Source organism: Mytilus edulis, chromosome 3, assembly GCF_963676685.1.
Source record: "Mytilus edulis chromosome 3, xbMytEdul2.2, whole genome shotgun sequence".
Lineage (NCBI taxonomy): Eukaryota > Metazoa > Mollusca > Bivalvia > Mytilida > Mytilidae > Mytilus > Mytilus edulis.
Genome location: NC_092346.1, coordinates 14,605,804 through 14,624,035, shown reverse-complemented (window position 1 = coordinate 14,624,035; position 18,232 = coordinate 14,605,804). Strand labels below are relative to the sequence as shown.

Below are 18,232 nucleotides of genomic sequence, written 5' to 3'. Positions count from 1 at the left end.
CTTAACAAATGTTTAATAATCTCTGTGTACATGTGATCTCAAAGAAATATTTTGAAGTAATTACATTTGTTATTTCCCCTTACATATATTGGACCAGGATTATATCCCTTTAAACACATCCTCAGTCAGTGTTCTACAACTGTGAAATTAATCCATCAATATCTGTCAAGCTAGTTATAAGCAGTAGTTGCATTTACAAGATATATATATATATATGTGACATTTTAGAAATAAATAAAATAGATTATCTCCCCTTTAACATGCTGGCCTGCATTAAAAAAGACAAAAAAACAAGAATGTGTCCTCAGTACACGAATGCCCCACTCGCACTATCATTTTTTATGTTCAGTGGACCGTGTAATTCGGATAAAATCTCTAATTTTGCATTAAAATTAGAAAGATCATATCATAGGGAACATGTGTACCAAGTTTGAAGTCAATTGGACTTCAACTTCATAAAAAACTACCTTGACCAAAAACTTTAACCTGAAGCGGGACAGACGGACGAACGGACGGACAAACGGACGCACAGACCAGAAAACATAATGCCCCTCTACTATTAGGTGGGGCATAAAAAAAAACCAAAAAACATGTTGGTTTGTATGTTATATTCTCAGATAGTGTTCTACAACTGTGTAAAGTTTCATGATTATCTATCAAGTTGTGTCCTTGCATTGTATGTAAACAGTCGGATATGTCGATTCCTTTGTTTGTAAAAGTATAATCAAATTGATCTGTTGCATGTCAATGTGTTAAAATAGTTAGGATAATAAATGTTGGTACATAACTAAATATGTGATCACAGATAATTCCTTTCCGAACTTACTTTACTATCAAATTTCATAATTTTTGTGCCGGTTGTAAACATTTTTCCAATTGAATTGTTTGCATAAAATTATCCATCAACAGCAACGTTTGAATTAGTACAATTTTTAAAAGTCCTCTGTAAAAACAGTAAATTACCTGAATCATGACCCGACAAAGCAGCATTCCATCTTCTTTGCGCTTGCCAATAAGAACTCCTCTCTCAAATAAGAACACTTGTCTTGAGGTTTTAGCACCATAAATACGAAAAGACCCCTAAAAATGATACATGTATTATAATAACTAAATGCAACCTCTTGTCAAATAGACTCATTTTGTTTTCAGAAGCATACAATTCATAGGATTAAAATCAAGAATGTCCATAACATATTTCAAATTATGAATTTGTTTATTCAAAGCAAATTTTGGCTAGGTTTAGTGTAAGAGCCTAAAAGTGTCATATCCTCATAGAGTTAATTCTTCAAAATAAAATAAGAAAACAATTTCATTCTTGCTCAGTTCTTCCAAGAAATCTAAGCTTTTACAATAAAAGAACTACTGTACAAATGTATCATAGGAAAACACATTTTTTTAAATCTTGATTCAAAGCAGTCATAATAATGATAACTATATTAGTAAAACATTGACAATATATTTTATAGGGTCAATAGTATTGAAAACCATAATTTTTTTCAAAGGTCATGGATTTTCTATTGATAACAACTAAAATAAAAACTAGGCAAATATAAAGTGTGTGAGAGCACTTACAACAAAGACAGATGTATGACGGAATGGACAGATAGAAAGAGGTCCAGTATTTTAATATTCCCTTCACCACATTGCCATAGGGAACAATAAAGACTAAGAAACCTTTCATGGTCCATGGAGCATGAAAATGTAATAAAAATAAGCCTAACCTCTAAAACAAGTTCTCCAAGCCTGGTTAGATCCTCCCCGTCATAGTCCTCTAACTGACTCTGTATCTCCTGGACTCGTACAGCATGTTCATGTTTACGTTTCATCTCGTTGATATGATGTGCCATACTGGTCATGTGATCCATAGCTTTTGTTAGGGTGTCGTGACCAGGCTCAGATTTACTGTAATTCTTTAGAATATTCTGCAAAATAAGAAAAGAAAAATAAAACCTAGATTAAAATTTAATTGCTACGTTTTTTGTGACTACTTTTTTATGTAGGTAATTTATAATCAGACATTTTTATCCAATGTTTCTTAAAACTTCTCATTGATTTATCAAAGCATACAAATTGATAGTTGAAAGTGTTTAAATGCCTGTAAAATTTGATGTTGAACATCAATCGATCAAGCAATCAGATGTTTTGCTCTGAGAGATACTTACTTGTAGAAGAAGATGGTATTTGAGAACTCTTTGGACAGGTTTAAGTAAATATGCTATGAATGGTAGATTGTGATTTAGAGACTACGGTAGGTAAGCAGAAGAAGACGATATTTTAGTACTCTTTTGACAGGTTTAAGTAAATATGCTACGAATGGTAGATTGTGGTTTAGAGACTACGGTAGGTAAGCAGAAGGAGACGATATTTGAGTACTCTTTTGACAGGTTTAAGTAAATATGCTCCCAATGGTACATTGTGGTTTAAAGACTACAAGAGGTACTTACTTGTAGAAGAAGATGGTATTTGAGAACTCTTTGGACAGGTTTAAGTAAGTATGCTCCCAAGGGTAGATTGTGGTTTAGAGACAACTGCTGGTGTTTGAATATTTCACATAAATCAGGATCCTTCATTATCATGGTTAATACTTCAACAGCACTGAAATAAAAACGAACAGAATCCTTCATTATCATAGTTTGGTCCTGACAAAGAAAAAACTTTCTAATCAATCATCAATAATTTTTGGCCACTGCCCTATTCTCAACTTTTTTTTTTTTTTATCTCAACATGTTAACCAACATTTGCTTCACTTGTAGTTACATGTTCATTGGTTAAAGTTCAATTCAGACATCACATTTTAGCTGTTCTTAATGTTGTTCTATAATTTGCACAATGTTTTATCACCAAAAAAAACCCCCAAAAAACACACAAAAAAGAAGCAGGATTTTGGAGATTAACAAAAAAGAAATCAATGTTTTATGGTATATTAACTTAATTTTCTGGTAAAGAGAATCAAAAGAAAACCAAACATGGTTCAAACTATGGTGGATTCATCAACCATGGTGGTTTCAAAATATGCTCTCAAATCCTGTCCTTCATACAAGCAATTCTCCTTTGAAGTATCCAACTAACTGATTAATAGTAAAAATTGTTCCCATCATGAATATTCCTGAAATATCAGCCACTGGACAAAAAATATTTGTATCACAAGCATGTACACATTAAATGTCATGTTTACATACCTGGGATAGTTAGTACAATACTGGGCATAAATTTTAAAGCCATCATTATTCTTCACAAAACATTCAGCTACTTTAACTGGATCATCACCACACATTTCCAAGTCATGTAAAAAATCTCTGTAAAATATATCAAAAAATATATACATCAAAATATCCTAATACTTTCAACTAGTGCTAGTCAGAAGCGTTTTTTTACATAGTGCTTAACTCACATTTAAATTTGTCTTTATATGTCTAAGTTTTGGTAACTTGAAGTTGATAGATTGCTGAAAATATATCATGAAAACCTGTCTATTATTAGATAATCTAATGGAAATATCCATTTGTTATCTTTTGTTTGATTTGAAGTTGCTCTTTTCGTCAATATTTACCCCACACTTTTCATACAAATAATTCAAATTCAATTCAAATATTTATTGTCATATAAACTCTGAACAATAAGTTTGTGACAAATAATATAAACATACACAAAATACATTTAACAAACAAAACCATTAAAACAAAAAAAAAACAAAAAAGCAAAACAATCTATCTATATGATATATAAATATATTTTAAATAAATCAAGAGTCCCCAAAAATAATACAATTTAAAAGATTGACTGTTACTAAAGATAAATCATAGGTTATCTCCCTTTTGCTGATATTTGACATGTTAGACTTACTTTCCAAAATCATAGATTTCTTCAATGTTACCAAACAGTGCAGAGATATGGTCCTCAGAAATCTTCAATTCTGGAGAATTCCTGATAAATCCCATATAACCCTGAAAATACAAAATGTCACATATATTTGGAGAACTTTTGATGAATCCCATGCAAATTAATGCATGGAAATACAAATGTCAGTATTTAAGGTTACTAACTGCCCTATTGGTCTTAAATTGTAAAAAAAAAAAATGAAAAATATAAAATTATGTATACATGTCTATCAAATACCATGATGGCTGGCAATATCACATTCCCATGTTCAATTTTTGGCATCTGTGCTAAATTTTACAGTAATGTGACCGCAAATCTTTATCCACATAGGGGAGGGATAAACGGACTGAAGCAGAGATCAGCAAACATAACAGAAAATTGCAAATGCCTTGCTTCTCTCAGCAAACATGCCGGTACTTTGGCTTGTTAATATAAGGAAGAGTACTATGTTTAGATTGGTCGTATTCTTTAAACAATAATATCATTATAAACATGGGTAAGTAGCAGTTTGAAACTCATGTTTCCACATCCTAGGTTCATACTCATTGTTAATTCAGAATGTAATACATGTTTTTCATAATGTAAATGTTAGCAATGGATAAAATGTAACAATTCTCTTTTTAAAGTTTTTTTTTAACAGAAAAATCTTCATCAATTCTCTAGTAGAAGTCCACACCAAAATCTATGGAATAACCTCAGAAACACATACACCAGAAGAGATTTAAACGAGATGAGGTGGTTTCTGTTATAAAGCTTCTTTTCTGGATAAATGCATCAACTTTTTTCACTTCAAACGTTGGCTAATGCCAAGGAAACCCCCTTTTTCAAAACCCTGGATTCACACCTGTTTACATCAATGTCTATGAAAAGGAGATATAAATAATTTTTAATCATTGATAAAGAATTTCTGAGGAAGTGCATTGATGATCCTATAAAACATCAAAAATATGAATTTTAAAGACCTAATAAGATAAACACTATAGTTTCCAAATGTAGCGTAAACTATGATGGCCTTTGTCAAATAAACACACCCATTTTTACCAATATCTGATCAATGCTTTTCCTAACCAAAACCGTAGTGTGTCATTCTGCAGAATATTGAGATTAAATGTGACCCATGTCACACCCCTAGTCTATGTCAACACTTGAGGTGTTGCAATAGAAATATTTTGTCTGAATTTAGTGTGATTTTACAATACCGCAATAAAAACACTTGAATGATAAAGAGATTGTAAATTAGTAAGGGTAATATTATGTGTTAGGTCTAGACAAAGGTGACACAAAGAAAGGGGATAGAGATCCATGTCCATATCTTAAAGGTCCCTATTTAAAAGTACCGTATCAATATCAGGAAAATACCCTTTTACAGGTTCCCTACAGAAACTAGCATTACTGCGCTAATTATTTAATTCCTGCATTTCTGTTTAATAATAACATTACATGTATGTTTCCTTAGAATTTGTACTTTTGATTGGAAAAATATAAGCAATTGTGAGGCATTCCAAAATCAAACTGTACTTCTAAATAAAATTCAATATTCATAAATGAACATGCTTATCATGACAAGGTCACTATAATGTGAAGGAAAATAAATGAAAGAAAACAAATGAAAAACTTGTGTAATTTTAATGTTGTGGCATATAAAAGTAATTATAAGAATTAAATGCTTCCTTATGTAATTTTATATGACTGTTAAAGCTTTGATCTAGTTGCACTCATTTTTAGTATGAAGCTTCTAGAAAATATGCTTTGATCAATGCTTTTAAATCCAAATAAAATTACAAAAAGAAGCCTTCAATTCTTAATTAAACATCAACTAAAACTTAAATCTTGAATAACAATATCTTCCCCAAGGTTTAATTTAAAACTGCATGTGTGTAAGTATTACTTCTGATGACAGCCATCTTTGATTATAGATTGATATCTCTAGTATATATTTTAAAAGGAGAAACCATTTGATAATTCTTGTAATATATTTTAAGTATTTATAGTATAGGGCCCTTTATAGAATGATGTTCAGTGTGAGCCAAGGCTCTGTGTTGAAGACCACACTTTGACCTATAATGGTTTACTTTTGCAAATTGTGACTTGGATAGAGAGTTGTCTCATTTGCACTCATACCACATCTTCTTATATCTATATATCATGTGGTATGATTTCAATGCAGATTATTATATATTCAGCATATTAGAAATGGTTTTAAAATAATGATTTTTTTTACAGATCAACTGTGAGATTAACTTAAATCTCATTAATGACAAGACTCATATCAATTATTTATATTATTTGCTCAGTGTTGGCCATCTTTTATTACAGATTGATACCTAAATCAGCCTTGCTATTTTGTTACCATCTATGGTGAGATTGCTAGCATTTTACAAACAATTTTACAATAATGTACTGTTTTTGACTGACTAACTAGGAGATGTATTTATGATGCAGTCTGATATCAATTCTACACAAAGGTTTACTAGATATAATTTAAAATTACAAAAAATCTCAACCTTTCTCTTAAAAAGTAAAAATATCCTGCAAATTTTCTCCTAAGAAAGTAAAAAATTCCTTCAACATTTCTTCTAAAAAAGTAAAGATGTTCCTTCAAACTTTCTCATTAAAAGTAAAAATTTCCTTATCAAGTTAAAGTCACTAATCTTAGTGGGTACATCATGTTCTTATATAACTGTAAAGTTTTTTTAAAATCATTTGCCACCTATAACAACAAAGACATTTTGGGTAAAATCAATTACATTTGATTACATAATAGGTCAATATTTACATAAAATAAATGGGTTCATGTCATGGAGAGGTTTATACTGGCAAAATATCAAAATAATGTCTGAAATTCTATACTGGGAAACTGATATTTACATATATTATATATTAACCTACTATATATACATTGTATATAAATGTTAGGTGGCTCAGGGTGACACAGTTACAGAAACCATCTATAATATATACACTTTCGTTACTGATATTGTTTTCTATCTAAATGTAACAACTTCATAAACATCTCTTTTCACAAAAATCTTAGACAAAAGTTGGTCATCAATTATAATGACATGTTCATGACTTACAAGTATTGTAACTAGTTATATTTTGTGAAATGAGTTTCAGACCTTTAGCTTTTGGGTCTCAGTTGTAGCCTCATGCATAGTTAAAACATATGTTAGTAAATTGAGAATGGAAACAAAAAACAACCCCCAACTAAAGCAGAAAACAGCCTAAGGACAGCAAGCACCTTGCACCAGAAGGCAGGCTTCAGTTGTTCCTGAACAAAACTGAGTACTAGTTCAGTGATAAATAAACTCTTAAAGCTCCAAAACATATAACTAAACAAAAATCAAAAATGTATAAAACATACAAAATTAACAAAGGCCAGAGGCTCCTGACTTGGAATAAGCACAAAATGCTGTGGGGTTAAACATGTTTTGTGATATCTCAACCCTCCTATATACCTCTAGTTGCTCTAAAATACAAACACAAAGCATTAACATACCTCTAATATATCCTTAAGATTGTTGATGTATATTCTCTCAGTTTCAATGATTTCCGTCACTACTCTTTGAACATAGGAGACATATTTTTGAGGACTGGTACTGTCCCGTCTCTGTATACTGGGTTCTGGGCTGTCCTGAATCTGAACACTTGTTTCTGATGCCTCCTCAGTTTGTGCTGAACGGGATGGAGTTATGAGACTATCTTTCGACTGACTAGGGGTAAGTACTTGTTCACAGTTCGTTTCTGCACTAGATTTACTCCCAGCATCCGTATCAACGGACATTTCCTCATCTGTCGTTCCACTTGGTACATCGTCATCAATATACAGTAGATGGTCCAACCTATCACTAAAATTATTATTGGTTGATTCTATTTTATCGTCAAAATCACCTGAAGATCTTTGATCAAATGGAGTTAAGTTTGGTCGTTTACGTGTATGGCGTGTTAACGATGATGAAGATGAGGATGACATTGAGCTAATACTTAATGGTCGTTTCTTACAATCCTGATCCACACTGACAATTGATGAGGTGGATGCCATTTTGCAGAGATTATCCACACTTTCATCATTATCATCCACATTTACAGCAGAACTCTGATTGTCTGTGGCGATTTTCTTGTTTTGATTATTTCCATTAGTAATACTACATGTAATTCCACCATTTGTTCTGGCAGCAATACTGTCATATATTGATAAAAGAGCTGGCGCAAGTTCTAGTGATGAACCTGAAAATATAAAGAGAATGTATAAATAAATAACATGTAATTCCACTGTAAATCTTGACAGCAATTCTGTCCTATATCGACATAAGAGAAGGTGCAAGTTCTGCTGATAAACCTAAAAATATAAGGAGATTTTTAATAGTACATGTGACCTTGACATTTGTCACAAAGAATTCTTACCTCCTTGAAGAAATATTTATAGTTTTAAAAAAAGCTTGAACAATAATTACCAAAACAATTGTTATATTTTTCAGAATATTTAAAGGAATATTGTGACCTCAACACCAATACTTCCAAATTCATGAATTGTAACATTTATACATTGACCTGTTTAGTAGCAAGACAGTGACACTATCATAGACCAAAAAGCAGAACAGATAAAAGAACGGTTGACCGCATCATTGAAATATAGGGCGTCAGTGGCGAATCCAGAACTTTTCCTAAGAGGGGCCCGCTGACTGACCTAAGGGGGGCCTCTCCAGTCATGCTTCAATGATTCCCTATATAATCAACCAAAGTTTTCCTATGAAAGGGGGCCTGGGCCCCCCTGGATCCGCCTATGGGCGTTTTAAATGCAGATAAGTCTACTACAGCAGATTGACAAGAATGCACATTTACACTCGTGATTAATGTTATCTGAACACAGGAAGTTGGCTGCTGTCAGATTTGAAAAGGGCTCACACATTACAACTCACCACTGTGTCTGACTAAATATGGAGTGATTATATTCAGTAGAAATGTGTGACAGAAAGAGCTGTAGGATGAACAGACAGAAGAACAAGGTGAATGCAATATAATATGGACTCCTAGAGTGAATGCATAAAAGATGGGTATGATGTCATAGACTGAAAACAGCAAACCAAAAGACATACATGGGTCAAAGAAAGTAAAGCTATATCTGTGCAAACATTCATTGCATCTAATACTAGTAACCACTTTAAAGCAGCAAAACAAATACTGTCAACATTTGATTGACATACTGGTCATATGGCATTTCCGGAACAGTCATCAATTAAATCCTATATGGAAATATTCACATTTTAGACTTGTAAAAATGTCAGTTTATATATATATAATGCAAACTCTGCCAGCATTTTGTATCTTATTAACATTTACTAGAGAAAATATGTGTCTGTTTAACACTTTATAAAGCCAGTGCAGATTCTCTTATATTCTAATATATATATATGTGAATCTTAATTACCTACTGAGTAGTAACGGCTGACGAGTATACACCAAAAGAGACCACACAAAACACATTATAGGTCAACATATTTGTTTCATCAAAGCAAAAGTCAATATCAAATGTCAAGTATTTTTGACAATTATTTGAGAACAAAAAATTATAAAGACTACCAAAAGTTCTTTAATAGAACAAAACACATTATGACACAAGGAGGTTGCTGATTTAGGACAGGACTTTTTAAGTGTGTCTATGTTGGGGTCTATGTTTTACAAGATTTTTATAGGCTTTTCAATTAACCCACCTATTGATTATTTGATTAAAAACTATCAACTTTAACAATTTTTATTGGACAAGATTATGAACTTTAAGAATAAAATAGATAAATAGATTTTTAAATAAGTAAACACTACAATACAATTTAAATGATTTAAACTAGTTTTCCCTAGAGACTTAACTGCATTCTATACATGATATCTATGATTTTTTAGGTCCTTTTTGGTTTATAGCTCTTCAATGTTTTCGGTCCTTATATAAATCCTTGGCTTTCAAATATTCATCTTTAAGCGTTCCTGATGAAGGTAAATACAAAAAAGCGATGCAGACGTATGAAATTTAAAATGGGTGTTGTTTTCATTTTTTTTTATACCAATTATTACTATAGGGACTGAAGTCAAAGACTGTTTAGAGACTGCTCAATTTAGGATCTTGTAGAAGTTCTTATTGAAGTATAACAATCAAAGGCCTTGAAAGGGACAGTCAATTTTCTTTGAAACATTTCATCTTTTTATTCAATTCAAATAATATGACAAGCCAGCCAGTACTAGACTAGAATTCAGGCTAAATTCCAAAAAAACATATTTAATTGCCAGGATCAAATAATAATTTACTGCTGTTTTGTTATTGCAGTCAGTCCTCAAGTTCTTAGATATCAATACTCCTTGGCTGTCAAAATTTTTAGGTCTGAGCAATCCTGATGAATGTATTAAATCAAGAAAAGCATGTTGAATCCATGAAATTTATGAAGTGTTATGTTCATTAACATTATGTCACAAACATAAATATTTGACAGCTTTAATGGCCTTCATTGTTTAATTCATCACAAGTTTGGAATTCATAAACCAAAATAAAATGAGGACATGAATTTAAAATCATGTGACTTAATAAGGAAATGTTTTTATAAAATCTATGTCTATTATCTATATTAGAGTTGAGGAACAACACAGGGTTGCAGCCTACATGGATCCAATTGCAGTAAAAAGACCTCAGATATTGAAGTCTATATATATATATTTGTCTGTTTGTGTTGTTGCATTGCTGTCTCATTGATAAGTTCCCTTTTATTCAAACATTCAATCCAGCAGTTAAATTATATAGAATAAATGGGCCACTGGTATCTACTGTATTGACAAGGTTAAAAAAGCAAAGTTTATAATTCATTCCTAATTAGGTCTTTCCACTTTTCTGTGGAAAGACCTATTGTTTTTCCTCTGATTATTTTTTTTTTCTTCCGCCTAATTTTGTTCTTGCTATAAATATTTGTTTCGCAATATGTCGCTTAGATATTTGGTATATGATATCGAACAGTTTATGCGCTTTTGAAATTCACCCTGCGTAACCAAATACTTTTCTTTGTAGGAGTTATCTCCTCAAACACTGTTTTCTTTGTGTCCACGACTCCTTCGCAACCGTAAAAGATTACGACAAATTTATTTTATAAAATTGATTTGTCCAATTTCGACCGAAGCAATATGAACGCTCCATATGAGGGTTATTTCCCCTTTTGTATTTGAAATTTTGAAATGTATTTTAAACTGGAACACCATAAGTGATAGAGACCTAGGATCTTTTGATATGAGGTCCTTGGTCCAAAAAAATGAAAATTAGGTCAAGGTCAAAGGTCAAAGTCATATTCTAATTTTTGAATTTAATAGGCTTATTTCGTCTCATTTCCAGAAACCGTATAAGATATTGACAAATTATTTTGACTAAATTGTTAGTTGCGACATGTCGTAACTTAACAATTTTAGTTGAAAGGGTGCGTAGACAATGAATGGGAGTTTTTGCCCCTATCATATCTAAAATAATGTGTAAAGTGATATAACTTATTAACCATACATATTAGAGACCAAGGGTCTTTTGATTTGAGATCCTCAGTTTGTGACCTTGAAATTGAGGTCAGGTCATAGGTTAATTTGACGTTCTAGATTTTGACCTTTGCTTTAAATTCATATCTATACATCATAAAGCCATATGAACTGACATTTTAGACTGATTTTTAACCGGATTTTTGTGACAAAAATGTCGGTTATTGATTTGGGGATGTACGGCGGGCGGGCGGCAATCAAATGTTGTCCGTGCATTAACTCATGAACCGTTCAACCAAAGCTTTTAAAATTTTAATATGTTGTTACTGACAACTAAATGAAGGTCAAGTTCAATAATGGCGATTTTGACTTTTACCGTTCAGGAGTTATGGTTCTTGAAAGATTGAAAAATGGAGTTTCCAGTCGTGTCCGTGCATTTACGCATGAACTGTTCTACCAAAGCTTCCCAAATTTTAATATGTTGTTACTGATGACAAAATGGAGGTCAAGTTCAATAATGACGATTTTGACTTTTACGGTTCAGGAGTTATGGTTCTTGAAAGATTGAAAAATGGAGTTTCCAGTCGTGTCCGTGCATTTACGCATGAACTGTTCTACCAAAGCTTCCCAAATTTTAATATATTGTTACTGATGACAAAATGGAGGTCAAGTTCAATAATGACGATTTTGACTTTTACGGTTCAGGAGTTATGGTTCTTGAAAAATTGAAAAATGGTGTTTCCAGTCGTGTCCGTGCATTTTCTCATAAACCATTCAACCAAAGCTTTTGAAATTTTTATATGTTGTTACTGATGACAAAATAGAGGTCAAGTTCAATAATGACGATTTTGACTTTTACCGTTCAGGAGTTATGGTTCTTGAAAGATCGTAAAATGGTGTTTCCATTCACGTTGTTGCATTTACTAATGAACCATTCAATCTAAGCTTTTCAAATTTTAATATGTTGATACTGACTACAAAATGGAGGTCAAATTTGATATTGACGATTTTCACTTTCAGCATTCATCAGTTATGGTTCTTGTGATATTGCCAGGACACAAATAAATGTTAATAAATCCGGTTTGCTGTCGTTGTGACAGCCTCTTGTTAATATTTTAATATCAAAATAGATATTAACTGGTGGAAAGACCTTCAATTGTTCTCTGAACAATTGGTTTTTAATTATATTTTAATTTTCTACTGATTTAACCAGAAGTAAAACTATAATAATGAATACGTCAATTCAATTTTCTTCAGGTTCCCAAAATCATAATCCACTTAGTTCAAATCAATATACTTTAACTTTAACAAAGTCAAGAAATTTACACCTTCACATAACTCATATATAATTTATTGCTGCATTTATTCTCCATTAACCCTAAAATTTCCCAGAACAGATGTTCTTCTCTAGTATCCCCTTGATCCATCATTTTAACTTCACTGTAAAGATCATACTGTTTTAATTTATAAACCATTCTCATTTATGTTTCTGCTAACCTCCTCTCCAGATTTTTAGTCTCATCACTTAAAAAGCTAAGATAATAAATTTGAGATACCCAACATGCCCAAGGTTTATGATTTTTGAACATAAGAAAAATATGATGAAGAGAATACCATTTTAACCATGATCTTTCAACTTTTAATAGAACGGCAGTGTTTATGTCAATGTCAAACAAGTTTGTTTTCTTAAATGAAAAGCATACATTCACATTTGTCTTATTTTTTTTAAAGATTATTTATCTTTTGTGCCTTTTCAAACTAATTGCTGTATCTATTTTTAAAACAGTCGAAAATTAATTAACTTTCATTTCAGCTGCTGTAATTTAAATAGATTAATTTGAATAGCATGGTCATAAATGTTGTATGATACATTGCGCCTAAAATAAATTTGCTAACAGAATTTGTTTACAATACTACAGTAACTCAATTTCAAAAAATATTACACAATACTATAACCTGATAACCATCAAATTTACCAATATAACTAATAAGTCAACCAAAAAGTTTCAAAGGACAACTCTTAAACTTGTTTGCTTTGTTAACAATCTTACTTTTACTTAGATAGATAATTTTGCTGATTTCTTCAAAAACTTGGTAAAACAAACATCTGCACTATGATAATTCCCATCCAAGTCCATCCAAGTTACAAGAACAACAGGATTAGATTCTATTTTTTTGTTTTCTTTGACAATTTCACTGTAAAAAATCCATCAAACAGTTGGATACAGTAATCTTGTACAAGAAAACTTTGTGACAATGGGCCTAGATAAGTTCCCAAAAAAAACTAATTGGACATAATTGTTAGTATAAAAGAAACAGTTAAAACTCACTTTATTTAGTTAACTATTAAAACACTCATCCATTTTACCTCAATCAGTGGAAAAGAGAATGTCACTAACCACATTGTACCATAAGCTATATGTCAGAGCAGAATAGCATTTCAGAGTATGTATCTATGATACAGCCAAAAAACTGTCATTATGTGATTACAGCATACTTCTCATAGAGTGCCTCTTTGTTTCAGGACACATACCTCCCATGTCAAGAGCTCGGTCAAGAGTGAGGTCAAGAGCCTCTTTTCTACAATAATTTTCAAAAATATCCTCAATTCAAAGTATAGCCCTCTCCCCTACCCCTCCCCCTCAATTCCTGTCTCCTTTGTAAATGAGGAGCCTATTTTATATAATCATTTTCAAATAAATTCCTCAATTCAATATATATCTCCCAATTCCTGTCTGCCAAGTAAAATGAGGAGCCTCAAGATCTTTTCTACAATTTTTTTTCCAAATCCTAATTCAAAGTATACCCCCTGGCATTTCCTGTCTCCCCCTATGTAAATTGTGAACAGATGTTCAAAACCTAAGTATATATCAATGAGTCAATCGTTTCTGCAGCATCTTTACTGTCTATGCATAGCATGCTATTTTTCATTCCCTGTCAGATGAAACAAATTACACTCATTTTCTCCATGGATTATATAACTTCTGCATAGATAATTTTAACATGTGAATTATTATAAATCACGCTGCATGAAATTACCTGATATTAACTTAATAATTTAAGATACTATTTAATGATATTTCACATTGTTCCCTTGTTGTTAGAAATAAGTGCATCAACTAAAATCTATTACCAATTTCATCGCACAATTAAAAGCTTATTCAGCACATTTTAAACACTTTGCAGGTGCCTGACCTAAGGACTGTTCTCTGCTTTGTCAGGTTACATAATACTGAAAGCCTGGCCTTGAATCAGGAAGGACTTAATTTGGTAAATGCTTTGAATCCTGCACAATAGTTAGTCCCCTGTCTATACATGTTGAAATGGAAACCCCAAAATTGGAGGCCAAAACAAATTATCAATAAAAGTAACATTCATCAAAACTGACGATCCATTTGTTTCCCAAGTTAAAATCCCAACCCTTGCTCATTTTTATCTAGATCCATATACATTGCTGAATAATTTCATATCTAAAACATACGCTTTTAAAATGAGGACACATAATGTTTTGGGATGGGGTTAGTGTTGCTCATTTTTTAGGTTTCTGTGTAGTCTTTGCTTTTTACTTCTTTTTTCTCTCATTTTCTTTTCGGTAATGGTGTTGTCTATAGTAATTAGTTTTTGATCGCCCCCATGGTGTCATCTCTATTCCTTTATGTCTCTACAATTTTCATTTGTGGTTAGAATGTTGTCTCAGTCAGTGAGGTGTACCAATAATCTAATTTTACCTGAACTTGTCAAAACATCCAGAGAGAAAAAAACAGTAATAGATAGGCTTAAAAAGTCGGTGAAATCATTAAAATTACACTTTTAGGTTATTTTACTCATTTTAAGAACATTTGTAATGAATTATATACTTTTTTATTTATAATTTCTACCATGTGCATCAAAAATAGGTGAAAAGTGATATAAAACTAATACTTTATAATTATTTGCATATTAAAAACATGACACGGAAAAACCGCTGTTGTCAAATTATATGGAAATATGTTCAATATTCCAATCCATGTCCCTGATATTAGCGTTAATTGTATAAACATGTACATCACACTGACAGATGCCTGTTACTGGCTCCAACAAACTTTAATTAATTCATTCGTTATAGATGTCAATTTTGAAACCAATCTGTAAACAATCATATGAATTATATATGTAATGCACATCCAATGTTAGCAGACGGCATGTCATTAACATGTTTACTGCATGTCAAAATAAACAGTTGCAAAAAACAAGTTGCACCATCTCTCCAATTTGCATGACCAGTTCACATCAATGTTTGTTTACTCCCATGCAGAATTAGAAAAAAAAGAGTAACTGGTTTGTTTGAAAATATAAATAAAATGCATTCCATAGCTGTTTACCACATGTCAAATTAAATTGGGATGAAGGGTTGAAAACAAAATCTAAATATTTTTGTTATATTTGAGCCTAAAATTACCTAAATGAACTTATCATAGATACCCGGATAACAATTTTGTACACCTGAGACAAAAAAACTCTATCATGGATAAATAAAGAGAAAAAAGATATACATAAAGTATAAAGTTAAAGAGCATTGAGGACTCAAAATGTAAAAAGTTTTTTCCAAATACAGCGAAGGTAATCTATTCCAAGGGAAAAAAATTCTCAGTGTTTGCTTACTTGGGCTTGACTGTCTTGGCAGGCCTACCCTGATACCTGAGCCTTTATTTACCAGTTTCATGGGCCTACATCCCTTTGTTGGCCTTTTTACATCAGAAAGCACATGTACCTCTCCAACTATCCCTCACTTTTAGTACTGATGTTTACTTGTTAGTCAATTGTAAGACACTGTCAATACACATTAAGTTCAAATCTTTTCTGGTCAATTAAAATACAGATGTTTACTGGATGTCAAATTAAATCTAATCAGTGGAACAAAGTACTTAAAACTTTAAGAATTCACATGATTTGAATCCAATAATGATCAATGAGTACCTTGCTAAAACATCCTTAAATTCATTTTTTTTTATTTTCTTCAAAACAACAAATACATGTATAAAATGATTTCATTAAAAAAACTCCTAGTCAACAGGAAACAATATTCATCAGAAAATAACATACTGTGGATTCGTGGATTCATAATTGTTTGTTGGATTCAAATTTCATTGATTTTTAGGTTACAGGTGAACCACAGATTCAAATGTTTAATAAAGTAAAAATTTTCTATTGCCTTGTATCATCAGTAGAAGTTTGTAAAACCATGAAAATAAAATATACATGAAAATGCATTCCCCCCCCCCCCCATCCAAAGGGAGGACAGGGGGGTGCAAACTTAAATTTAGCAGAAAGAAGCTGCATGAATATTTTTATGTTGAATTATTGAAATATACATTATTCAGAGGAGGACATTAACCCATGCATGCTTTACAAATTTTGGGGGGTCACACGCCACAGGATCCTGTCTGAATCAGCCCCTGCTCCAAAAAATTTGGAACCCACGAAAAATAAATGAAAACACAGCTACTCCTTTTTAAGTACAACTAATAAAACAGTAAGCAATGTCCTTATTTCAACAAAACAACAGCATTATAAGATTAAAAAGACAGTTTGACAGTAAAAGTGACAATACATAATGTCTTATGTCAAAGTCTGTGTCAAAGTGACAACCAAAAATATGTAATGTAGCGAGGACCACTGACCATATTAAAATATTAACAACAATTTACGTCATGTGGTATTTTACTTCAAAATCTTAACAAAGATGATGTAAATATGCATCAAATATCTGCCACTGGACATTAATCAAATAACAATCATTCGTTGAATCAAGAGTATAAACAAATTGTGGATCCAATTCTTAGCTGTATAATATTACAAAGACCACTGACGATTTTAAAATATTAGCAGTTCATCTTATGTGGCTCATTATACTTTTCATAATCTTACTTACAGAAAGAAGACAATTATAACCAAACGATATGAAAAGCCTCAGTGGTCTAAAATAGTGAGTTTGCTTCAAGTGTGGCACTTTCTTAACATACATGAAATATTTGCCACTGGACACATTACAAATAACAGTAAACAATTCAAGTGTAGCAGGTACCAGTAGTTGGTCTAATATGTGGCTGGGTTCTAAACTAAAAAGACATCAAAATAGGTATTTTCTATTTCTTAAAGTGAGGTTTCTACCTTGATGACATTAAGTGTGTGTTATCTTGTGAACTAGCAGCAAAAGACCAGTACAAAGCAGGGCTATCATTAATATATCACATTAATGTGTTCGTTGTCTAAATAACAAAATTTGTGTGTAATATTTGTCACTGGACATTAAACATCCATTACTAAAACTAATGCGTAAAATAGAAAATCTAAAACAGAGATAACTTTAGCTAGAAATAAAGATAACTATTTAAACTCATTATTAACATCTCTTTGCCAAATTCATTAAACTTTCCGCTAATGGTTACTGGTTGGAATAACCAAGAAACAATTCTTCTTTTGACTTTAAGAATATTGATCTCTGCATTGTAAGTAAATGTACCTGTTCTATACTGGACATCATCACAAAACACCGATTTATTTATAATTACATATAAACAGAAGGAGAATTGTGTTTATAAAGATGTTTCCTGTTATCATTGTCCAATGATCATGTGATGAAATAATCAACAAGAGGCTGAAGAGAAAGGGGCATGAAAGGGGTTAATTGATTATGTGCTGAAATCATCAACTAGAGGCTGCAGAGAAAGGGGTCTGTTAGGGGTTTATTGATCATGGGCTGAAATCATCAACAAGAGGCTGCAGAGAAAGGGGCATGAAAGCTAGGGGTCCACTGATCATGTACTGAAATCATCAACAAGAGGCTGCTGAGAAAGGGGTCTGTTAGGGGTTTATTGAG

General features: G+C 31.9%; 1 protein-coding gene across 5 annotated transcripts in view; it reads right to left on the bottom strand.

Moving 5' to 3' along the window:
• The window catches only part of LOC139515854 (uncharacterized), a 66,960-nt gene that overhangs the window by 9,491 nt on the left and 39,237 nt on the right, over positions 1 to 18,232 (bottom strand). For all 5 annotated transcript variants that reach the window (XM_071305585.1, XM_071305586.1, XM_071305587.1 and 2 more), the window contains 6 exons: positions 7,379 to 8,106; positions 3,844 to 3,944; positions 3,180 to 3,296; positions 2,445 to 2,595; positions 1,722 to 1,922; positions 964 to 1,080 (listed from right to left, as the gene is read on the bottom strand). In XM_071305585.1, coding sequence (XP_071161686.1) covers positions 964 to 1,080; positions 1,722 to 1,922; positions 2,445 to 2,595; positions 3,180 to 3,296; positions 3,844 to 3,944; positions 7,379 to 8,106 — 1,415 coding nt within the window. The remainder of the gene's footprint in view (positions 1 to 963; positions 1,081 to 1,721; positions 1,923 to 2,444; positions 2,596 to 3,179; positions 3,297 to 3,843; positions 3,945 to 7,378; positions 8,107 to 18,232) is intronic.